We start from the raw sequence: 24,457 nt of genomic DNA on the forward strand, positions 1-24,457 counted from the left end.
ATTAAGATACCGGATTCCCAAACTGAAGCCCACATCACAAACGGCGCAGGTGCACAAAGTGGCAGCGATGGAAAATCACAGAAGATGGAAGTTGGCAGAGACCTCTAGTCCAGCTCTCCGCTCAAAGCAGGACCAACCCCAGCTAAAATCATCCCAGTTGGGCTTTGTCCAGCCAGGACTTAGAGGGTTTTAGGATGGAGATTCCACCCCCTTCCTAGGGACCAGCCCAGGGCTTCCCCACCTCCTAGGGAAAGAGTTTTTCCTAATATCTAACCTAGACCTTCCCCACTGTAACTTGAGCCCACTGCTCCACGTTCTGCCACCGGCCCCCACTGAGAACAGCCTCTCTCCAGCCTCTGGAACCCCCTGCAGGGAGTTGCAGGCTGCTCTCAAACCCGCCTCACTCTTCTCTTCTGCAGACTAAATAAGCCCCAATCCCTCAGCCTCTCCTTATAAACCATGTGCCCTAATCTCCAAATCCTTTTTTTTTTTGTCCTCCACTGGACTCTCTCCAATTGATCCACATCAGGCCAACCCAACCCATGATCCAGGTCACTAATGAAGACGTTGAATAAAACCAGCCCCAGAACTGAGCCCTGGGGCCCTCTGCTTGATACCAGCTGTGACGTAGTGGGGGTACTTGCTGGGCTGTGGTGACCCCTGCTGTCTGGAGCAAGACCCAGCAGGGAAAACCTCGCTAGGCAGAGGTAAGGCCAAACTTGTTGAGCCAGGGGCCAGACACCCCCCATGGAGAGGAACAAAGGAAGGTGGAATGCGGCCCTGACTGGGGGGGCAGGGCTGCAAGGGAATGTAGTTGGTTGGTTGGTGGCTGTCTGGGAGAATGGATGAGACAGCCTAGGGAGAGGAGCTGGAGTTTTAGGGGCCCAGTCTCCCCCATCTCAAGGGGGCCTGAGGCATCCTAGCCCAGTTCCTGTAACCAGATTACATCTGTGCTGCGCTGTGCTGGGGGAGCAATAAACCACCCTCAATTCCACTGGCTGGTACAGTCTGTTTGTGCCATTTCGGGGTGCAGGAGACGGGGAACCCCCAACGCGCCGTCACACTGGTGTCAGAAGTGGGATGCACTGCACCCCGTGGATGAAGCTCCCAGCGGCAAGCGACAAGGCGCAGTAGAAGCAAGAGCCCTGGAGCCAGGCGTGCTGGAGACAGAGCGAAGCGGTTCCTGGGAATCGTGGGGCGCTGCAGCACTAGACTGGTGAGTCTGCACCGAGGGGCCCAGCGGGCAGATGGCCTACACCCGACTCTTGAAGGCAGAGCTGGTGGGGCTGTGCAGAGAGAGGGGCTTGCCTGTGCGGAAAGCAACCAAGGCCCAGCTGATTACCCAGCTGGAAGATAATGACCAGCCACAGGGCCAGGATCTTGTCCCCAGGGGAAGCAGCCAGAACCCCCTTAAAGTGTGTCAGGCTCAGAGAGGGGGAGGAGCGCTGGAACCCAACGGAGAGATGAGACAGCATCTCCCGGGAGGCCTGCAAGCCGTAGCCCATCTAGGGCAGGGGCCAGCCCAGTGAAGCTGCGGCAGCTGGAGATCCAGCTGCGGATCAGGGAATTGGAAGTAGAGGACCGAGAGAAGGACCGCCAGGACCGAGAGAGGGAGCGCCAAGATCGAGAGAGGCAGCGGCAGCATGAGCTGGCCATGGCAGAGCGGAGAACCGGCGGGGCACCGGCTGCGCCAAGTGCGGATGGGCCCCAGGGTCCCAGGACTGCCAGACGCTTGGAGAGGCTCATGGTGGCCCAATTGAAGGACATGGGTGACATAGACGGGTTCCTCAGTGCCTTTGAGAGGGCCTGTGGACTGCAACGGGTTCCCCCAGCTGACTGGCTGCAGGAGCTCATCCCCGCACTGAACCAGGAGGCGGCCGGAGTGCTCAGTCAGCTGGAGGACCTACAGCCAGGGGATTACAACCGAGTCAAGGAGGCCCTGCTGCACAAGTTCGGGCTGACCCCCGAGATGTACAGGAAGAAGTTCCGGGGGGTACAGAAAGGGCCACGGGAGACCTATGTGGACCTGGCCTCCCGCCTGGCGCAATACTGCCGCAAGTGGGTGTCTGGAGTCGGAGCCCAGACCGCAGAGGAGCTGCTCAAGCTGGTCATGATGGAGCAGTTCTATGAAGCGTGCCCACCCAAACTGAGGCTGTGGCTCAAGGACCGGAGACCAGAGAACCCCCAGGAGGCCGGGAGACTGGCGGATGAGTTCACGGAGAGCCGGTCCGGGTGTGAACGGGAGTCCCGGAGAGAGAAGGAACCGCGCAGAGACCGGATCTCGGCTGAGCGACGGAGGGAGTCAACTACGGGGCGAGACCAAGGAACAGGTCGTCTGCGCCCCAGAGAACCAGCCAGGGCCTGGTCAGAGACAACCCAAAGCCTAACTTGCCATCGCTGTGGGCAAAAAGGCCACAAGAGGGCTCAGTGCACCAGGTCCCAGGATCAGGGATTTTCCAGGGTTAACTGGCTGGGGCGGGGGGAAGGGCAGGCTGCCCCAGAGGCAGGGGCTGGCAGGCAAACCTCAGCTCAGAGAGAGGGGAAGGATGCTCAGTGCACCTCCCCTGGGAGGTCTGATTCTCAGGAGGCGGATTTCTCCGTGTACCGGGTGGGGGCAGGACGGCCCCTGCGGAGCGAGTGCCTCATACCCCTGGAGGTGGATGGTAGGAAGGTGACGGGTTTCTGGGACACGGGGGCGGAGGTGACTCTGGCCCGATCTGACATAGTGGCCCAGGAGCGGATACTACCCCACGCGCAGCTGACCCTGAAGGGCATAGACGGGTCCCCGTTTAAGGTGCCTGTAGCCAGGGTGCATCTGAAATGGGGGGCGAAGGAAGGCCTCAAGGAAGTGGGGGTGCACCCGCACTTGCCCACCGAGGTGCTGATGGGGAATGACCTAGAGGAGTGGCCCCATGAATCCCAGCGGGCTCTAGTCACTACCTGGAGCCAGAGCCAGCGGGGGGCTGACAACGTGGGTCCAGGGAAGGACTCCTGGCAGCGTCCTCAGGGTCCCATCCCAGTGGACACGGGGTCCAGCCAGGCTGGGACTCCGGACCGAGGCAGAGGTGGGGGACAGGTCCTGATCCCTGCCTCAGCAGCTGAATTCCAGGCTGAGGTGCAGGCAGACCCCTCCTTGCAGAGGCTGAGGGACCAGGCTGGCCTCCGTGCAGCTCAGCCCCGGGGGAGAGGTGGCCAGGAGAGATTCCTGTGGGAGCGTGGGCTCCTATTCCGTGAGTGGCTCCCCCCCAGGAAGGCGAGGGCATGGGGGGTCCAGCGGCAGCTGGTCGTCCCCCGAAAGTATCGCCTCAAGCTGCTGTATTTGGCCCACGATGTCCCCATTGAGGGCCACTGGGGGATCCGGAGCACCCGGCTGAAGCTGCTCCAGCACTTCTATTGGCCGGGAATCTTTACAGCCGTGCAGCGGTACTGCCGGTCCTGTGACTCCTGCCAGAGGGGCGGGAAGGCCCAAGACAGGAGGAAAGCGGCTTGGGGGTCTCTACCCCAGATAGACCCTCTGGGCTTGCTGAGAGAGTTATGGGAGGGGAAGACCTCCCTGGATGGAGCTTCGGGGGTGGAAGCCGCCCTGGTTGTCCAGAGAAGGCTCGCTGGGCTCATGGCCCCGGCCCGAGAGACCCTGGCCAGAGATCAAGGCCAGCGGAAGGGTGGGTGTGACCCCCGAGGACAGGCCTGCGCCAGTCGCCCTGGAGCGGGGTGGCGAGTGGACAGAGGGAAGCCAGCTCATGTGGGGCCTTGCCATGGCCGGCCTGAGTCAAGGGGAGCACCCATGTCCCCAGGGCGGGTTCCCACGCAGAGGACCCGAACTTCCCTAGGTCACGAGCGGAGTGACCCTGCTCAGTTCGCTCTCGGAGGGGGGAGAACTGTGACGTAGTGGGGGTACTTGCTGGGCTGTGGTGACCCCTGCTGTCTGGAGCAAGACCCAGCAGGGAAAACCTCGCTAGGCAGAGGTAAGGCCAAACTTGTTGAGCCAGGGGCCAGACACCCCCCATGGAGAGGAACAAAGGAAGGTGGAATGCGGCCCTGACTGGGGGGGCAGGGCTGCAAGGGAATGTAGTTGGTTGGTTGGTGGCTGTCTGGGAGAATGGATGAGACAGCCTAGGGAGAGGAGCTGGAGTTTTAGGGGCCCAGTCTCCCCCATCTCAAGGGGGCCTGAGGCATCCTAGCCCAGTTCCTGTAACCAGATTACATCTGTGCTGCGCTGTGCTGGAGGAGCAATAAACCACCCTCAATTCCACTGGCTGGTACAGTCTGTTTGTGCCATTTCGGGGTGCAGGAGACGGGGAACCCCCAACGCGCCGTCACACCAGCCAGTGCTTTTTTTGTGATGGTGCTGCCCGGAACGGTGTCCTGTCACCTATTTTCCCAGCAGGACTTGCCCCACGGGTGCCGGCACCTATTTTCCTGGGGCAGCTCAGCTCCTGATGGAAGCCTGCTCGACTCCCAGCATGGCATTGTGGCTGTTTTTACTCAAGTCTTCTTACAAAAAAAGCACCGATACCAGCTACCATCTAGACATCGAGTCATTGATCACCACCCGTTGGGCCCGACAGTCTAGCCAGCTTTCTATCCACCTTACAGGCCGTTTCTCCAATCCAGACTCCCTTAACTTGCTGGCAAGAATATTGTGGGAGACCGTTTCAAAAGCCTTGCTAAAGTCAAGGTCTATCACATCCACTGACTTTCCCACGTCCACAGAGCCAGTTACCTCATCATAGAAGCTAATCAGATTGGTCAGGCACGACTTGCCCTTTGGGAATCCATGTTGACTAATCCTGATCACTTTCCCCTCTTCCAAGTGCCTCAGAATGGAGTCCTTGAGGATCCCCTCCGTGATTTTTCCGGGGACTGAGGTGAGGCCGACTGGTCTGTAGTTTGCTGGTTTGTCCTTCTTCCCTTTTATGCTGGGCACTGCATTTGCCTTTTCCCAATCATCCGGGATCTCTCCCAATCTCCACAAGTTTTCAAAGATAATGGCCAAAGGCTCTGCAGTGACATTTGCCAACTCCCCCAGCATCCTCGGATGCAGTAAATCCGGACCCATGGATTTGTGTATGTTTAGCTTTTCTAGATAGTTCCTAACCTGTTCTTTCCCCACCAAGGGCTGCCCACCTCCTTCCCATACGGCGCTGCCTAGTGCAGTAGTCTGGGAGCTGACCTTGTCCGTGAATACAGAGGCAAAGAAAGCATTGAGCACTTCAGCTTTCCCCACATCATCTGTCACTAGGTTACCTCCCTCATCCAGTAAGGGCCCCACCCACTCCCTGCCCACCCTCTTATTGCTAACACGCCTGTAGAAACCTTCCTTGTTCCCCTTCACATCCCTTGCCAGCTGCAATTCCAATCGCGCTTTCCCCTTCCTGAGAACTCCCCTGCATTCTCGAGCAATATATTCATCCTCCTCCCTATTCATCTGCCCACATTTCCAGTCCTTGTCAGCTTCCTCTGTGCGTTGGAGCGCACCGGAGAATTCTCTGCTAAGCTGAGCAAGTCACCTGCCAGATTTGCTTTTCTTACTGCACATTGGGATGGTCTGTTCCTGTGCCCTCAATAAGTCTTTAAAATCCAGCCAGCTCTGCTGGACGCCTTTCCTCTCCCCAGGGGATCCTGCCCATCAGTTCCCTGAGGGAGTCCTGGGCTGCTTGTCTGATGTCCAGGGTCCGTATCCTGCTGCTCCCCGCTCCTCCTTTGGCCATCACAACGACCCGCTGCTCCAGGCCTGTGCAGCACGGAGCGGCGATCTCAGTCCATTCCCTGCCACAGCACACTCCCAACTGCCAGTGTCTCCTCCAGAGATGCCCAGCAAACATGGGCACCAGATGCTGCTGCTCCCAAAGTGCTGGCACTTGGGTAGGATAGAACAATGGGGCGCGAAATCCTGCCCCAACTCACTCTTCCCAGTCCAGGCTGCCACTTCCCCAGCATTCCCGTGTCTTTTGGGGCAACCGCCTCGGCTCTACAAGGCGATGACGGCCTGTGACGGCGCGTTGGGGTCCCCCGTCTCCTGCACCCCGAAATGGCCCAAACAGACTGCACCAGCCGGTGGAATAGAGGAAGTTTATTGCCTCTCCAGGATACAGCGCAGCACAGATGGAATCTGGTCACAGAGCTGGGCTAGGCTGCCTCAGGCCCCCTTGAGATGGGGGAGACTGGGCCCCTAAACTCCAGCTCCTCTCCCTAGGCTGTCTCATCCATCCTCACAGACAGCCACCAACCAACTAACCCTCTTCCAGCCCTGCCCCCCAGCCAGGGCAGCATCCACCTTCCTTTGTTCCTCTCCATGGGGGGTGTCTGGTCACTGGTTTGCATAGTGACTCATCCTGTTTTGCTGGGTCGTGGTCCCCACGGCAGCCAGTGGGGGTTACCCCAGAGCCAGCAGCACAGAAACCAGCCAGGTACCCCCACTACGTCACACGGCCATTCGCTGCATGCGGTCTTAGCCAAGGCGTTTAAACTCTCTCTCACCTTTCCCACCGTCTGATCTGTCGGGAAACACAGCCAGTCTCTCTGTTGTACTATTCCATGTTTTCTGAACAGTCTCGCGGTTTCCTACAGGGAAAAATCTCATTTCACACTAAGTCCATGGACCGCGATCAGCTCTCCCTGGATCGGCACACATCGCACGGCCCGTCCCTGTCTTTTCCAGCAGTTTAACTTGACTTCTCACATGACTGGAGCGCGGCATCACCTCTGGGTTCTGGGCCTGCGTCATAGACCTGTCCTCAGCCTGCGTGCACAAGCTCCTTGTATGACCTCATTTAATGATCTTACTAGCCACTGTGATGTAGTGTCAGTACCTTGCTGGTCACTATGCTTGGGCTGTGGGTGACCCCCACTGGCCGGCGTCCGGAGCACTGCCCAGCAGGTGGGCTGCCTAAGATGCAACTGGTCTGACCAGTTGAGGGCAGCGAGGGAATGAGGAAGTGAGTGTTGGGGGAAGGGGCAGTCTGGGGCTGGAATCATGAAAGAACCAGTCTAAGGAGGGGGCTGGAATCTAGGGGTCCAGGGATCCCATGTCAAGGGGTCTGAGGCATCCTGGCCCAGACTCCTATAGACACATCACGTCTATGCTGTGCAGTATCCGGGAGAAGCAGCTGGTGGAGTCTATTCTTGCTGCTACGGGGCTGCAGGATTGGAGGAACCCCAACACGTTGTAACAGCCACCTCCTCATCTTAGAGCTTGGTTTGCTGCTCTGACAATCATTTAATGCCGGGCAGGGTGGAATGTGCCGGGAGCCACGACAGCGGCCTGCATTACTGCAGTAGCATGGAATGCTATTTCACTTCTGCCGTACTGGCTCTCCAAGGTCCCTTTGCTGCTGGTCAGAATGCCCGACGGGGAATCAGATACAAATTACACTTGCAGCCAGGTACAAATCTCTAATTCCAGCGAGTTTCAACATTTTCTCCATTAGTGCAGCCATCAGAATGGCTGCATAATTCAATAACCTTTCCGATTTCAAGACTAGGAACACAGAAGGCTCCTCCCACTCCCATGAATTCCTGCTCCACAAACAGGGGAATCAGTGTCCAGCTGTAATCTGATTTCCCATCACTAACATTTTTTTGGTTCTCTCTCTCAAGGGCTCTGTCTTACGTATCTCCTTTACCCATTTTTGACTCTGATAATATGAGGAAGTGTGTGGCAACCCATCTAATTTGTCCATTAAGTATTTATGAGGCTTGCTGGGAGCTTAACTGCCATTTTCATGATTCCCTCTGTCCTCTGCCCAACAGGTTAGCTCTTAAGTCATGCCTTTGCTAAACAGAAGATGGATTCTGTCACAATCAATTTTCCAGTGTTTGATTTAACAGGTCTAGTTAAGACTTGCTAAATTGAACTCAGAGGGTGCCCCCATTGGTGGCAGGGAATCCTGCTTCTGTGAGGAGTAAGGGAAGCCAATAGAAGCATTTCTACTCTCGGCCTCCCGCTGTGGGGTCGGTGGGAAAACTCGAAACAAGATACATTGACTCCAGCTATGTAACTAACACAGCTGGAGTGGCGTACCTTCATTCCACCGTCCCCTTTAGTTTAGACTCAGTCTAGTAGTTTTATCTTTGGATTCATTGGTGTTCCTCCCGTGACGCTGCACCACGTGGACTGGTGTTTTCACATGCCAGTCACAGAAGTCTGGCCACGAGCAGCTCCAGGTTTCTAAGAGTTGTTTTTGAGGTTGAACCAAAAGCTTAGCATCCGTGATCTGAAACCGGTCTACATCATCCTCACCCACGAAAGCTCATCACCTAATAAACCATCTTGTTAGTCTTTAAAGTGCTACATAGCCCTGTTTTTTGTTTCAGCTGCACCAGACTAACACGGCTACATTTCTATCACTATTTGTTACCAGATACACTCGTCAGTGTGGCCCTCCTACTGGGACACTCTAGTTTGAGATGATCTAGGTGAACTTTGCGAGATGATTAATTATTCAACACTCTGTCATGATTATGAGGGTTAGCCAGCAGCCTGGGGATTAAGGGGTTAACTACACCTAGCCAGGTGGAGTGACCAATAGGAATGTAGGTGGGACTTTTCAAACTGGGACAAAGGAATTTGGGTTTGTCCTTTCTCCCTTTTGTCTCTCTGAGAGAGAGTTCTCTACAGCTAGAGAGAGGGACAAGCATGTCTCTCTCTCTCCAAGATACCATTCTTCATTTTCTGTAAGTAGGGTAAAGTTTAGGTAGTTTCGTTAGGTTTTATTGTTTTAAGGATTGGGTATGGGATCTGAGATCTGGCACTGCTTAAAAGATGTTTTGGCTTTTCTTTGTAACTAAGTTCTAGGCCCATGGAGTTTCTCCATGAGTATATTTTGTTACCTCCCTATCTAGTCATTATGTTTGCAACAGGAATATTGTTGTAATAATAAAAGTTCTTTCTTTTCTTTTATTAACCTGGCAGTGGTTAATTATGTGCCTTGATTTTTATCTTAGGGGTGAGATTTCCCAAATGATCTTTCCCGATTTCTTTATCAACATTTGGGTGGTGGCAGCGGAAGTTTTGTTCCCAAGATCTAGGTTTTTAAGATTTGGGGGGAAGTTTTATACCAAAGCCTGGTAGATAAGGCTTTGGGGTACACTTGCTGGCCCCCACGTCTGCATTTATCATGCCAGAGTGGGGAAGGAGCCATGACACACTGCTCCAAGGAATACAAACTTTTGGACTACCTGCATTTGTCACTGTAAAGATAGTCAAGTGTCCGGCTTCTCCCGATCTGTTCCTGGTTAAAAGCATCCCCTTAGTTGTTGCAAATGAGAATGTAAATCTCCAATCACTTCCCCACTTGGAAGTTCTCTGGAACGCCGCATGTATCTGCTCTTGGACTGCGTTCGGCCTTTCATGCTTAGTCCCTACGCTACAGTAAGCTCCTGCATACTAACGTGTTGCTTGGCACTCGCCACATTCTTTCCAGCCATTCACTAGTTCACTGGTTTCCTCAATAAGCCCCCTTCCCTCCACTGCTCATTCCTTTGATTCACATCACTACTGACCTTTGGAATTCTTCTGCCTTCCCCTCGCTTGCCAAGATTTCACATGGGCCAGAATCAAACGCTCAGTTCAGACTCATAGAACACTGGAACTGGCAGGGACCTCGAGAGGCATCGAGTCCAGCCCCTGCCCTCATGGCAGGACCCAGCACTGTCTAGAGCAGCGGTCTCCAACCTTTTTATGCCCAAAATCGCCCTTTAAATGTCAGAACAAGCCAAGACCTACCGCTCCATCCTCCCCCCAGGCCCCACCCCTTCCTTGAAGCCCCGCCCTCTCTGTTCTCCTCCTCTCCATCACTTGCTATCCCCAGCCCTTATCAACTCTCAGGGCATGGCTATGCTGCCGCCTTTTTTTCAATTCTTCTATAGGAAGAGGTTTTTCCAAAATTTGGCCTGTCTAGACTGGGCCAAATGTCAGAAAAAACCCTTCTTTCGGAAGCCCCCTTATTCCTCGTGCAATGAGGAATACAGGGGTTGCTGAAAGAGCATGTTTGCTCTTCTGCTGTGTCAAGACTGGCCACTTTTTCTGGAAAAACTGGCCAGCTGTCTACACTGGCTGCTTGAATTTCCGCAAAAGCACTGATGCTCTCCTGTAAGATTGTCAGTGTTCTGCAGAAATACTGTGCTGCTCCGGTTCGGGCAAAAGTCTTTTTCCGAAAGACATTTGTGCAAAAGGGCCAGTGTAGACAGCACAGGACTGTTTTCCGCAAAAAAGCCCCGGTCGCAAAAATGGCCATCGTGGCTTTTTTGCGGAAAAGCGCGTCTAGATTGGCCACGGACGCTTTTCCGCAAAACGTGCTTTTCCGGAAAAGCGTCCCTGCCAATCTAGACGCGCTTTTCCGAAAATACTTTTAACAGAAAAGTTTTCCGTTAAAAGTATTTCCGGAAAATCATGCCAGTGTAGACGAATCCCTCCAGTGATGGAGATTCCACAAGCTCCCCAGGCAATTTATTCCCGTGTTTCACCCCCCTGACAGGCAGGAAGTTTTTCCTAACATCCAACCTAAACCTCCCTTCTGCAATTTAAGCCCCTTGCTGCTTGTCCTGTCCTCAGAGGCCAAGAACAATTTTCTTCCCTCCTCCTTGTAACATCCTTTTAAATACTTGAATGCTCTCATGTCCCCCTCAGTCTCCTCTTTTCGAAACTAAACAAACCCAATGTTTTCAGTCTTCCCTCATGGCTCATGTTCTCTAGACCTTTCATCGTCTTTTCACCTCTGGACCTTTCCCCATTTCTCCACATCCTTGGCCACGATTTTCAGTGTGTAGCAGAGCGATGAACCCAGCTCCCAGCGCCTCTACTGAAAGGTACGTGCAGGTTTCCTTTGAGGCTGAGCACTGGTAAGTCAGACCAAGAGTGATCGTTTTCTGCTTCAAGATAGAAATGAACCCCCTTCCGACGGCGCACTCCTAGTTCTCTCCTACCGCCCCCCACTGGAACCCACAGGGGGTCCTCACATAGCTGCAGCCTGTACTCCGTGGAGACCCCGCCCTGAAAGAACTCTCTCCTGAACCCCCACTTCTGGCTTCAAGCCACCCCCAACCTCTCTAAGCTCGTCCTCTGAGGCAGGCACTACACGGACCAGACCCACCAATTCAGAGGCTGCCCGAGCAACAGACACGAAAGCTGCTCCCCCAGGACAGAGCTGTCAAGGCCCATGGACCCTAGGCCTGCCTAACGCAGCACGTGGTACGTCACCGGGTGCACAGAACGCCCCCGCCAGAGCCACGCGAATGAACCAGACAACCACTGCGCTCTGGAAGAAGCTCACAATGATCGAAGACCATCCCCACCGCATCAGCTGGGGGCGCACCCCGCCCCAAAGCGCCCGTCCCCGCCACGTCACCCGGGGGCGCACCCCGCCCCAAAGCGCCCGTCCCCGCCGCGTCACCCGGGGGGCACACCCCGCCCCAAAGCGCCCGTCCCCGCCGCGTCACCCGGGGGCGCACCCCGCCCCAAAGCACCCATCCCCGCCGCGTCACCCGGGGGCGCACCCCGCCCCAAAGCGCCCGTCCCCGCCGCGTCACCCGGGGGCGCACCCCGCCCCAAAGCGCCCGTCCCCGCCGCGTCACCCGGGGGCGCACCCCGCCCCAAAGCGCCCGTCCCCGCCGCGTCACCCGGGGGCGCACCCCGCCCCAAAGCGCCCATCCCCACCGCATCAGCTGGGGGCGCACCCCGCCCCAAAGCGCCCGTCCCCGCCACGTCACCCGGGGGCGCACCCCGCCCCAAAGCGCCCGTCCCCGCCGCGTCACCCGGGGGGCACACCCCGCCCCAAAGCGCCCGTCCCCGCCGTGTCACCCGGGGGCGCACCCCGCCCCAAAGCGCCCATCCCCGCCGCGTCACCCGGGGGCGCACCCCGCCCCAAAGCGCCCGCCCCCGCCGCGTCACCCGGGGGCGCACCCCGCCCCAAAGCGCCCATCCCCGCCGCGTCACCCGGGGGCGCACCCCGCCCCAAAGCGCCCGTGTGACGTAGTGGGGGTACCTGGCTGGTTTCTATGCTGCTGGCTCTGGGGTAACCCCCACTGGCTGCCGTGGGTACCACGACCCAGCAAAACAGGATGAGTCACTATGCAAACCAGTGACCAGACACCCCCCATGGAGAGGAACAAAGGAAGGTGGATGCTGCCCTGGCTGGGGGGCAGGGCTGGAAGAGAGTTAGTTAGTTGCTGTCTGAGAGCATGGAGGAGAGCCTAGGGGAAGGGGCTGGAGTTTAGGGGCCCAGTCTCCCCCATCTCAAGGGGGCCTGAGGCATCCTAGCCCAGCTCTGTGACCAGATTACATCTGTGCTGTGCTGTATCCTGGAGAGGCAATAAACTTCCTCTATTCCACCGGCTGGTGCAGTCTGTTTGTGCCATTTCGGGGTGCAGGAGACGGGGGACCCCCAACGCGCCGTCACAGCCCGTCCCCGCCGCGTCCCCCGGGGGCGCACCCCGCCCCAAAGCGCCCGTCCCCGCCGCGTCCCCCGGGGGCGCACCCCGCCCCAAAGCGCCCGTCCCCGCCGCGTCCCCCGGGGGCGCACCCCGCCCCAAAGCGCCCGTCCCCGCCGCGTCCCCCGGGGGCGCACCCCGCCCCAAAGCGCCCGTCCCCGCCGCGTCACCCGGGGGCGCACCCCGCCCCAAAGCGCCCGTCCCCGCCGCGTCACCCGGGGGTGCACCCCGCCCCAAAGCGCCCGTCCCCGCCGCGTCCCCCGGGGGCGCACCCCGCCCCAAAGCGCTCGTCCCCGCCGCGTCCCCCGGGGGCGCACCCCGCCCCAAAGCGCCCGTCCCCGCCGCGTCACCCGGGGGCGCACCCCCCCCAAAGCGCCCGTCCCCGCCGCGTCACCCGGGGGCGCACCCCGCCCCAAAGCGACCGTCCCCGCCGCGTCACCCGGAGGCGCACCCCGCCCCAAAGCGACCGCGCTGCCTGTGACCCTCAGCCCTGGGCCCCAAAGGAAACCTGCCCCCCTTTCAAAAGATGCCCTGGGAATTCCTACCCTTCCTGGGCACTGAACAGAGACCCTGGACTGCAGAGTTCTTTCCACAGCCCCCTTTTCTGGCCCTGTGCCCCAAGGGCAGGGAACGGGCACTTCACCTGCAATGGTCCCTTAGAATCTGGGCTCAGTCACTGAACTCTCAGTTGCACCCTGCATTTCGCAGTGAATCCCTTGGGGGCGGGAGGCTGCGTGTGGCCAGAAAGCGCCTCTCTCTCCAGCCCAGGCTATTGCCGTGGTGTCGACGGAGAGCAGCCTGCTCAAAGCACCGGAGGGCCCTGGGTTTCTAGAATTCGAAAAACAAAATCACTTGATCCCAGTTACATCCGTCTGTAGGGAGAGGAGGCTGGTTGCAAATAGCCTGGCCTACTTGCTTTTCACATCTCTGCTAATGACACGGGGGCTTTTAAACGCAACACTTCTCAGCAGAAAACGTGCCTCTGCAAAATCTGAAATTCTGCTACCAGGAAACTAAAGGCACAAGCAGGACTCGCGCTCACTGGCAGCATAGACTGTAAGCGGAAACGAAGGTAACGAACTAGCCACATCGTCTGTGACGTAGTGGGGGGAACCTGCTAACTCTCTGGCTGCTGTCTGTAGCACCACCGAGCAGACAAGCAATGAGTCACTATGCAAAGAGGGTATCCCAACTGATTTGGCCAGCTGACCCCCATGGAGAGGAACAAAGGGAGGTGGATGCTGCCCTGGCTGGGGGGCAGGGCTGGGGGAGAGTGAGTTAGTTCCTGGCTGGAAAGCAGCGAAGAAGGAGCTGGGGAGGGGGCTGGAACCCACCGGAGAGATGAGACAGCGTCTCCCGGGAGGCCTGCAAGCCGTAGCCCATCTAGGGCAGGAGCCAGCCCAGCGGAGCTACGGCGGCTGGAGATCCAGCTGCGGATGAAGGAATTGGAAGCAGAGGACCGAGAGAGGGACCGCCAGGACCAAGAGAAGGAGCGCCAAGATCGAGAAAGGGACCGCCAGGACCGAGAGAAGGAGCGCCAAGATCGAGAAAGGGACCGCCAGGACCAAGAGAAGGAGCGCCAAGATGGAGAAAGGGACCTCCAGGACCAAGAGAAGGAGCGCCGAGAAAGGGACCGCCAGGACCAAGAGAAGGAGCGCCAAGATCGAGAGAGGGACCGCCAGGACCGAGAGAAGGAGCGCCAAGATCGAGAAAGGGACCGCCAGGACCGAGAGAAGGAGCGCCAAGATCGAGAGAGGGACCGCCAGGACCAAGAGAAGGAGCGCCAAGATCGAGAAAGGGACCGCCAGGACCGAGAGAAGGAGCGCCAAGATCGAGAGAGGGACCGCCAGGACCGAGAGAAGGAGCGCCAAGATCGAGAAAGGGACCGCCAGGACCGAGAGAAGGAGCGCCAAGATCGAGAAAGGGACCACCAAGACCGAGAGAAGGAGCGCCAAGATCGAGAGAGGGACCGCCAGGACCGAGAGAAGGAGCGCCAAGATCGAGAAAGGGACCGCCAAGACCGAGAGAAGGAGCGCCAAGATCGAGAGAGGGACCGCCAGGACCGAGAGAAGGAGCGCCAAGATCGAGAAAGGGACCGCCAGGACCGAGAGAAGGAGCGCCAAGATCGAGAGAGGGACCGCCAGGACCGAGAGAAGGAGCGCCAAGATCGAGAAAGGGACCGCCGGGACCGAGAGAAGGAGCGCCAAGATCGAGAGAGGGACCGCCAGGACCAAGAGAAGGAGCGCCAAGATCGAGAGAGGGACCGCCAGGACCGAGAGAAGGAGCGCCAAGATCGAGAAAGGGACCGCCAGGACCGAGAGAAGGAGCGCCAAGATCGAGAAAGGGACCACCAAGACCGAGAGAAGGAGCGCCAAGATCGAGAGAGGGACCGCCAGGACCGAGAGAAGGAGCGCCAAGATCGAGAAAGGGACCGCCAAGACCGAGAGAAGGAGCGCCAAGATCGAGAAAGGGACCGCCAGGACCGAGAGAAGGAGCGCCAAGATCGAGAGAGGGACCGCCAGGACCGAGAGAAGGAGCGCCAAGATCGAGAAAGGGACCGCCGGGACCGAGAGAAGGAGCGCCAAGATCGAGAAAGGGACCGCCAGGACCAAGAGAAGGAGCGCCAAGATCGAGAGAGGGACCGCCAGGACCGAGAGAAGGAGCGCCAAGATCGAGAGAGGGACCGCCGGGACCGAGAGAAGGAGCGCCAAGATCGAGAAAGGGACCGCCAGGACCGAGAGAAGGAGCGCCAAGATCGAGAGAGGGACCGCCAGGACCGAGAGAAGGAGCGCCAAGATCGAGAAAGGGACCGCCAGGACCGAGAGAAGGAGCGCCAAGATCGAGAAAGGGACCGCCGGGACCGAGAGAAGGAGCGCCAAGATCGAGAAAGGGACCGCCAGGACCGAGAGAAGGAGCGCCAAGATCGAGAAAGGGACCGCCGGGACCGAGAGAAGGAGCGCCAAGATCGAGAGAGGGACCGCCAGGACCGAGAGGAGCGCCAAGATCGAGAAAGGGACCGCCAGGACCGAGAGAAGGAGCGCCAAGATCGAGAAAGGGACCGCCAGGACCGAGAGAAGGAGCGCCAAGATCGAGAAAGGGACCGCCAGGACCGAGAGAAGGAGCACCAAGATCGAGAAAGGGACCGCCGGGACCGAGAGAAGGAGCGCCAAGATCGAGAGAGGGACCGCCAGGACCGAGAGAAGGAGCGCCAAGATCGAGAAAGGGACCGCCGGGACCGAGAGAAGGAGCGCCAAGATCGAGAAAGGGACCGCTAGGACCGAGAGAAGGAGCGCCAAGATCGAGAAAGGGACCACTAGGACCGAGAGAAGGAGCGCCAAGATCGAGAGAGGGACCGCCAGGACCGAGAGAAGGAGCGCCAAGATCGAGAAAGGGACCGCCGGGACCGAGAGAAGGAGCGCCAAGATCGAGAAAGGGACCGCTAGGACCGAGAGAAGGAGCGCCAAGATCGAGAAAGGGACCGCTAGGACCGAGAGAAGGAGCGCCAAGATCGAGAGAGGGACCGCCAGGACCGAGAGAAGGAGCGCCAAGATCGAGAAAGGGACCGCTAGGACCGAGAGAAGGAGCGCCAAGATCGAGAGAGGGACCGCCGGGACCGAGAGAAGGAGCGCCAAGATCGAGAAAGGGACCGCTAGGACCGAGAGAAGGAGCGCCAAGATCGAGAGAGGGACCGCCAGGACCGAGAGAAGGAGCACCAAGATCGAGAAAGGGACCGCCAGGACCGAGAGAGGCAGCGACAGCATGAGTTGGCCATGGCAGAGCGGAGAACCAGCGGGGCACCGGCTGCGCCAAGTGCGGATGGGCCCCAGGGTCCCGGGACTGCCAGACGCTTGGAGAGGCTCATGGTGGCCCAATTGAAGGACGTGGGCGACATAGACGGGAGCGGAAATTACACAATCCAGAGAGATTTTCTTAATGTTCCATCCACCGAGCGGTGTGGTGGGACGTGGGGGTCACATGACTGCATCGCACATGACCCCTCCCCTTGCTTCCCCTAGCCTGAGGGAGGGCCCTGCCCCACCCCCACTCCAGCCCTGCCCCCAAACCTAGGGGACTAGCAGAGGGACCTGGCCTTGGCAGCAGGGGGGAAGTGGAGGAACCTCAGCCTGAACCCAGCCCGCTGCACTCCGCTTCGGCTCCCGACCCCCGCAGCCTGCACCAGTCCGTTAATCCGCCAGGCCCTGTTGCCAGGGAAGGGGCTGGGGAAAGGAATGGAAACCCCCCCTACCCCCCAGCAGTGCTGGGAAGTGGAGCAAGGCGGCTGAGAGTCAGCTGAGGGGAGCAGGCTGGGGCGAATTGCTCCACGTCCCGCTGCCACCTCCAGTGAGTCAGGGCCCCCGCTAGTACCCCGCTCCACTCTCGGCCCTGCGGGGGCCCGGGACAGTCATTGGGGGGCACGTGACCCTTCATGCCCTCCATACACATTGTCCCAGGTTGAGCCTAAAGCACCTTAGCACCTGTGATTTAAGCCCATTGCTCCTTGTCCTGTCCTCAGAGGTTACAGAGAACGATTTTCATCCCTCCTCCTGGTGACACCCTTTTATGTACCTAACGCCTGTCGCGTCCCCTGCAGCCTGCTCGTCTCCAGACTAAACAAGCCCCGTTCCTCCAGCCTCCCTCTCGACCATCCATCAGTTTTGTTGCCTTTTTTTTCTTTTTGGACTTTCTCCAGTTCGTCAACATCTTTCCCGAAATGTGGCACCCAGAAGGGGACACTGCTCCAGATCAGCGCGGAGCGGGACAATTACTGCTTAGCTCTTGGATCGGAGCGGGAGCTGTGTCAGTCTGTATCTGCAGAAACAGCCAGGAGCCGTGTGGCACCCTGAGCTAACACATTTCTGTGGGCAGACGCTTGGCCCAGTCTTGGCCCACAAACGCTTGTGCCCAAAGAAATCTGCTAGTCTGTGAGTGCCACTGGACTCCTCGCAGTGCTCTCCTGCCTTGCTCCCAACACTCCTACAGACGCATCCCAGAGGGGCGGCAGGAGGAGCCTGGCCACAGAATTCCATTGTTGCCTCGTATTTCGGTTGTGACCCTCTATGACCCCAAGCGTTTCTGCACCAGTCCTCCCTCGCTGAACAAAGTGGGCGAGGGAATCTCTTAAGTCGGCAAGAGACACAGGCTTTCAAGCGACACGGCTGTAAGGATCCAGAGCCCGGGACAGCAGATATTCCTACAATGTGACCAGGAGCCATGCAGCAGCAGAGCCAGGAGCAGGTGCTGTGGGAAGCACACCCAGGAACCAGTGACAGCACTCAGCAGCCGTCTGGACAAGTCGCCCCCCGGAAGTTGTCGGGGCAGCCACAGAGATCTGAGTGACACTGCCAGACTTTGCCTCTTTTCCTGGGCACTAACTCCAGTCTGACTGACTTCTGCCTCCTAAGCTTGTACTGCCTCTGATCTCTGCCCCCAGCCTGAGCGTGACCCTGACTCTGGTCTAGCGAGTGCTCCTGTCATTGGTGGGCAGACCTGTGCCCAGCTGTGACCCCTAGGCCATGCCACCTTGTGACGTAGTGGGGGTACCTGGCTGGTTTCTGTGCTGCTGGCTCTGGGGTAACCCCCACTGGCTGCCGTGGGTACCACGACCCAGCAAAACAGGATGAGTCACTATGCAAACCAGTGGGCAGACACCCCCCATGGAGAGGAACAAAGGAAGGGGGAGGATGCCCTGGCTGGGGGGCAGGGCTGGAAGAGGGTTAGTTAGTGGCTGTCTGTGAGCATGGAGGAGACAGCCTAGGGAAAGGGGCTGGAGTTTAGGGGCCCAGTCTCCCCCATCTCAAGGGGGCCTGAGGCATCCTAGCCCAGCTCTGTGACCAGATTACATCTGTGCTGTGCTGTATCCTGGAGAGGCAATAAACTTCCTCTATTCCACCGGCTGGTGCAGTCTGTTTGTGCCATTTCGGGGTGCAGGAGACGGGGGACCCCCAACGCGCCGTCACACGCCTACGCCCCAGTCCCCTATCACCCCTCTCAGGCACAGGGAAGGGCCGCCCTGTCAGATAAACACCACTCCCGACCAAGAGTTCAGCTACACATCTCCTACCAGACCAGCCTGGGCGAAGTGGCTTGGCCGCCATTCCCCATTTTGTATTTGTGTAACTGGTGGTTCCTTCCGTGCATTTGTCCTTGTTGAACTTCATCCTCAGGCCCCTCCCCCGTTCTGAATTCTAACCCCGTCCTCCAACGCACTCGCAACCCCTACCGGCTTCTATGGCCCACAACTTGGTGCATGGGCACGCTCACTGCCATTATCCAAAGTATTCCTGAAGATACTGAATAAAACGAGACCCAGGAAAGATCCGTGCGGGACCCTGTTTGATTGCACACCACTGAGAAGGGCGTCTGAGTGCGGGTTTCCGACCAGCTGGGCACCTGCTTATAGCCCGTTTGTCTAGGCTCAGTTTTTCTTATTGGTTTATAGTTACAGATTCCTAATCCCTACCCTCGTGCTGCAGACTGAGCCCTTACGGCTTGGCCGTCAGTGGACATGAGGATAATTGATCCCTGTCCTCTCCACAACCGCTGTTAGCAGACTCAAAGGCTGCCGTCAGGCCCCCCCAGTTGTCTTTTCTCAAGACTAAACATGGCCAATTTTTTAACCTTTCCTGGGCAAGGACTTCTCAACCTTTTCTCAGGTGTGTTGCTCTTCTCTGGATTCTCTCCAATGTGTCCCTTGCCTCGAGCTGGTGCCCAGAACTGGACACAGGAGGGCAGCGGAGGCCTCTCCAGGGCCAGCCCGAGTTTGCAGTGGCCTATATGACAGACAACACTCCTGGAAACATTCTCTGGACTAGGACTTGTTTTGCAATAGCATCGCATTGGTGCCTCACTTTCCATTGTGACCCAGTCTCCCCCAGGCCCTTTCCAGTGGCACCATCCAGCTAGTTGTTTCCAGCTCTGTAGTTGTGCCTTTGATTTTCCTGCCTACCTACTTTGCACTTGCCTTTTGAATGTTAACTTACTGACTGCAGAGCAGGGCCGTTCTGAATTCTAACCCTGTCCTCTAGCACGCTGCGCCCTCCCAGTCTAGTGCTCACCTCGAACCGCCCACTGCTGCTGGGCTCTCCACTCTATCACACTGGCCAGTCTCATACCTAGGACAGACCCTGACCCGGTAACACCGCTGCTGCGAGGCAGGAGGGCAGGTCGGGACCAGCGTTACAGGCCAATGTATCTGCTTTGCTGACACGTCCCATGACTGCGAGCCTACAACACAACTTAGACTTTGGGAAAAGTTCTGAAGCCCAGCGCCACGGCCCGTCCTGCCCAAACCCAGTCCCCGCGCCGCCTGCTGGAACCGCCCAGCCCCCGGGAGCGGCGCAGAGCCGGCCGCACACGCCAGGGTCACGCAGGGCGCCAGGAGCCCCCTTCCCGCCCGCCCCTCCCGCCAGCGGCGGCCCGAGGGAGCGGGGCCCAAGCCGGGCAAGGGCCCGGGGAAGAGGCTACCGCGGGGGTGCGCCCGGGGCAGGCGGCCCGGCCCCTCACCCTTCTTGAACTCCTCCAGCAGCGTGTCCAGGCGGCTGTCGTTGAAGACCCAGTGCAGCGGGCGGCGGTAGAAGCGGGTGACGGTCTGCAGCGGGGTGCAGTCGTCCGGGTCCACGAAGGCCAGGTCCTTGACGAAGAGCAGGTCCACGATGTTGTCCCGCCGCTCGCCCTCGTAGACCGGGATGCGCGTGTAGCCCGAGCGCAGGATCTCGGAGACGGTGGCGAAGTCGAGCACGGCGTCGGAGCGCAGCAGGAAGCAGTCGGCCAGCGGCGTGAGCACGTCCTCCACCGCCTTGGTGCGCAGCTCCAGCGCGCCCTGCACCATGGCCAGCTCCTCGCGCACCAGGTCGCCGTGCGGCTCGGCGGCGCGCAGGGTCTCCAGCAGGCGCTCGCGCGTGGAGCAGGTGCTGAGCTCCTGGCGCAGCGCCCAGTCCAGGAGGCGGCTGAGCGGGTAGCAGAGGGGCGCGGCGGCGGCCATCAGCAGGCGCGTGATGCAGAGCGTGTGCGAGGCGATGGCCAGCCCGTGGCGGGCGCACACGGCGTAGGGCAGCACCTCGCCCCCCAGGAACACGGCGCCGGTGCAGAGCAGCACTGGCAGCCAGGGCACCCCCTGCGCCCCGCCGGCCGGCTGCCCGGGCAGGGAGGCGCAGAGCCAGGCGGCCAGCGCCGCGTTGGCCCCGGCCTGGCCCAGCAGCAGGGTGCAGAGCAGGTAGGTGCCGCCGCGGCCGCGCACCGCCTGCACCCGGCGCGCCTGCTCCCGCTCGGCGGCCGAGCCGCTGTTGCGCAGGACGCGCAGCTCCAGCGGGTCCAGCGAGAGCAGCGCCAGGCGCAGGCCGCTGAACAGGCCCGACAGCCCCAGCAGCAGCAGCGCCCCCAGCGCCCGCAGCCAGCCCGCCTGCGGCAGCGGCCCCAGCCAGGGCTCCGCCGCCCGCCGCACCCGCAGCCCGAACCCGCCCGCCGCGCCGTGGTGCTGCCAGGCGCGCCCGTCCCAGGCGCAGAGCGAGAAGAGCCGCCCTCGCGGCCCGGCGCCGGGCTCCCCCTTGCGCGGCTCCCGCACCCGCACCTGCACCAAGGCGGAGCCGGCCGAGCCGCCGGGCTGCAGCGGGCCCAGCACCTCCACGTCCGAGGCCCAGGCGTTCTGCTGCGGGCAGCGCTCCCCGGGCGCCCGCCCCGCTTCGGCCCCGGCCCCGGCCCCGGCCCCGGCCGGCGGCTCCTCGATGAAGACCAGGCGGGGCTCGCTGCGGTTGCCCGGCCGCGGCGGCTGGAAGTAGAGGCGCAGCAGGAAGCTGGCCCCCTCCGCCGCCGCCAGCGCGCCGGCCTCCAGAGAGACCCTGCCCGGGGCCGTGTCCTCGGGCCGCAGCCCCAGCAGCCAGGCGGCCCCGGCGGACGGGCGGCGCGACAGCGAGAAGAGGAGCAGCAGCACCGCGCCCCGGCCGCGGCCCCAGCCCGCTTGCACCGCCATCTCGCACCGCAGCGCCGCGCCCGCCGCAGCGCCCCCCGCCTGCTGCAGCGGGGGGAGCCGGGCGGGCCGGCCCACGTGCGCCGCCTGCCGCGGATTTCCAGGCTCCGGTAACGGCGGCGGAGGGGGGCAGGAGGCAGGTGCCGCCCGCAGGCTCTCGGTTGGGGCGCTCGTGTAGCCCGGACCTGGGCTTCAGCCGGCTGCATGTGGCCATGGGTGCCAGCCTGGAAGTGCAAGGCGCAGGAGCTGGGCTTGTTTAGTTTGGAAAGGAGGCTGAGAGGGGACATGAGAGCGGTTGGGGGGGGTGTTCCCCTTGGCTTCCGAGGGCAGAACAAGCAGCAAGGGGCTTAAACTGCAGCACGGGAGGTTGAGGTTGGACATTGGGGAAAACTCCCTGCCTGCCAGGGGGTTAGACACTGGAATAAATTGCTGAGGGGGCTGTGGAATCGCCATCCCTGGAGATAGTTGAGAGCTGGGTGGCCGGACACCTGTCAGGGACGATCTAGAGAGGGGGGTAGGCAATAAAACGGGTGGTTAGCCAGGGTTAAGCCCTGGAGGCTGCTGCCACTTTACCCTGGGCCGCCTCCGGTACCAGCGATTGTAGCTTCCCCCAGATCCATTGGCCCGGAACAGCAATCCCTGGCCAATGGGGGCTGCGATCACCTGACCCTGCGGCCATGCTGGTAAGTAGAGTAGCTGGATCCAGCCTGTGGGTTGGTCTAGAGGGCGCTGGGTCCTGCCGTGAGCACAGGCGCTGGACTCGAGGTTCCTTCTGGTTCTATGATTCTTCTCCCAGACTAGGCCCTTCTGGGCCAGGGCTGCCCATGGCACATCACAGGCGGTTCCTGGCTTGCAGCCACGCCCACCCAGGAGAGCTGGCTGCAGGGGCTCCTCCCGGCCCTGGGGTACAGCCCATCCCCGTAGCCACTGGGCAGACCCATAATGTTCTGCTCCAGGGTGGGCAGCAGACGCAGCAACGAGCCCTTCACGTGTTCGCTGTTTATACCCAGCAGCAGCCGTGACCAGGGCCAGGCACTGACTTGAGTGGTCCCCGCCAGGACACCGTGCTCCCTTCTCTCCAGGCAGAGGGGTCAGCTCTATACTTCCATGTACAGAAGAGCTGGGCTCCTCTAAAGACACTTAACTGCACCGCACTGGTGTGTGTACTGGGCCAGCCTCACGCTGCCGCTGAAACCCAGCAGCCCCTGTTCCCAATGGCTTCCGTTCCCAACAGGCAAGTCCCATTGGCATGGCGTTTGCACTTAATAAGCCTCGTTACCGGCAAGGGAGAAAGGGGCTAGGAAGGACCCTCGTGCCTTTGGAAATGGGATTTCTGCAGAATCTCACAAGCTGCTGCACATTCCTGTTTCGAGGCCCGTGACGGAGCAATCTGCATTTTAGTGCTGTGCATGCGTCTGATGTGCACGCGGCCGGGGCGTAGTCGTCACTCCATGGAGAACCCCAGGGAAGGAGTTCTGGGGATAGGCTCTCCCAACAGCCCTGTCCCCCCTCCCGTTAGAGAGAAGTACCTGCCCTTGTAAAGCCCAAATCGGGTGGGTCCCGGGCTCCATCTGCATGGTGGCCTTGTGCAGCTCCTGGTGGCTTTCCCCTCCTAGCCCCCAGCAAGTGGGTCTCCAATGGAGCTGCTCTGCTTGGGGCTCTTCCTGGCCACAGCTGCCAGGAGATCCTTACAGAGGGGATGTTTGGCAAGCTCCATCCCTTGCCCCAGCACAGGCCCTACAGATGGGATCTGCAGTAGTGCCCATTTGGGTATCGGGGGATCCATGGGCCAGCCCCCCTCCAGGTGCTCATCAGACAGGCATGATCTAGGGCAGGTCTGTGAGATCCATCTCCCCTGCCCATGGGAATATTGGGCAATAACTCAATGAGCCACGAGGTGGCGCGCTCTCTCCGTGTTCCCCGGCCAGGATGAGGGGCCGGTGCTGTTGCAGTTCATGTCTGGCCCTGGCTGTGGGGTGCAGACTCTGCAGCCGCATTCAGGGCATGTCAAGACTTCCATTTGCACCCTGTGTCTTTCCCTCCGTCTGGTTCTACCTTTCACCCCTGGTTGCAGGCCCCTGGTGGAGCCCAGGCCCTTGGTGGGTGACTAGATGGAAGCGGGGCTGCTCTCGCCAGGACTGTCTGTTAGTTTGCCCAAGAAGGGGCACCAGGGAGTAACTTGCAAGATCTAGGAACCTGGTGATTCTAGCGAATCCTTCCTGAGCACTGACTGAGCTACTCCATGCGGCAAGGGTGCTAGGTGACCTGGGAATTAGCTCTTCAGGCCTGGCTGCTTCTCTAGGCCACGTCACCCCATGTTTCTCCTGGTGCCACCGCATCCTCTTCCAGACGCTGCTCTCCGGCTGTTTCCTCTGCTCACCCCAAGGTCCTCTCTCTGGCAGAGCACCCTGATCTCCTCCTTGTCTGGCCAGAGCTCCCCAGCACCGCTCCAGCGCCAGGGAGCCTCCTGCTTCCCTCCCCGCTCTCTCTCCTGAGCAGCTGCCAGTTCCCCTTAGATAGCTCCCATCTGGGGCTTTGCTCCTAGCCCCTGCTCCGGGCTGGGCTTTTGCCCTTAAAGGGCCAGTGCAGAGCAAGCGCCCTGGACGTCACTGTCTGTATCTGAGCAGGACCAGCCCGTCCTACCCCTAATGCTGCACTGCGACGTCCTGCAGAGAAGGTGGCTTCTCGCTTTCCCACGCGAACGTACCTCGACCTGCTCCCACGTGCGGCGTGAGAGAGTGGAGGCACCTTCGGTGGCCTCCTGGCCCACATGTCCATCCAGGAGATCTGCAGAGCCACGCTGCGTCCTTGGCTCCCGTGCCCACAGCCCGTTACGCCATCACCCTGCTCCCAGCTGCACAGCCATGGACGCCGGCCGGCCTGCACGGGGGCTGCTCGGAGTCACCCGGGGTGGAACGGCGTGAGCGAGCGCTGGAGAAGCCCCGAGGCTCCCAACACCACCGCGCCGACATTCCTGGGTGCACTGGGGCACGGCAGCAGCTCACGACGTCCAGGCTAGGGAAGCAATAGTGTAGCTGATTAACAGAGAAGCAGAAGCATATCGGT

The 24,457-nt window shown here is 59.9% G+C and overlaps 1 protein-coding gene across 1 annotated transcript in view; it reads right to left on the reverse strand.

Moving 5' to 3' along the window:
* Positions 1–21,450, reverse strand: part of CNNM1 (cyclin and CBS domain divalent metal cation transport mediator 1) — a 49,181-nt gene extending 27,731 nt beyond the window's left edge. The window contains 1 exon segment of the mRNA XM_075934460.1: positions 19,933–21,450. Within this exon segment, the coding sequence (XP_075790575.1) occupies positions 19,933–21,394 (1,462 nt within the window). The 5' untranslated portion in view covers positions 21,395–21,450.
* Between the last annotated feature and the right edge of the window lie 3,007 nt (positions 21,451–24,457).

This window comes from Pelodiscus sinensis, chromosome 8, assembly GCF_049634645.1.
Source record: "Pelodiscus sinensis isolate JC-2024 chromosome 8, ASM4963464v1, whole genome shotgun sequence".
Taxonomy (NCBI): domain Eukaryota; kingdom Metazoa; phylum Chordata; order Testudines; family Trionychidae; genus Pelodiscus; species Pelodiscus sinensis.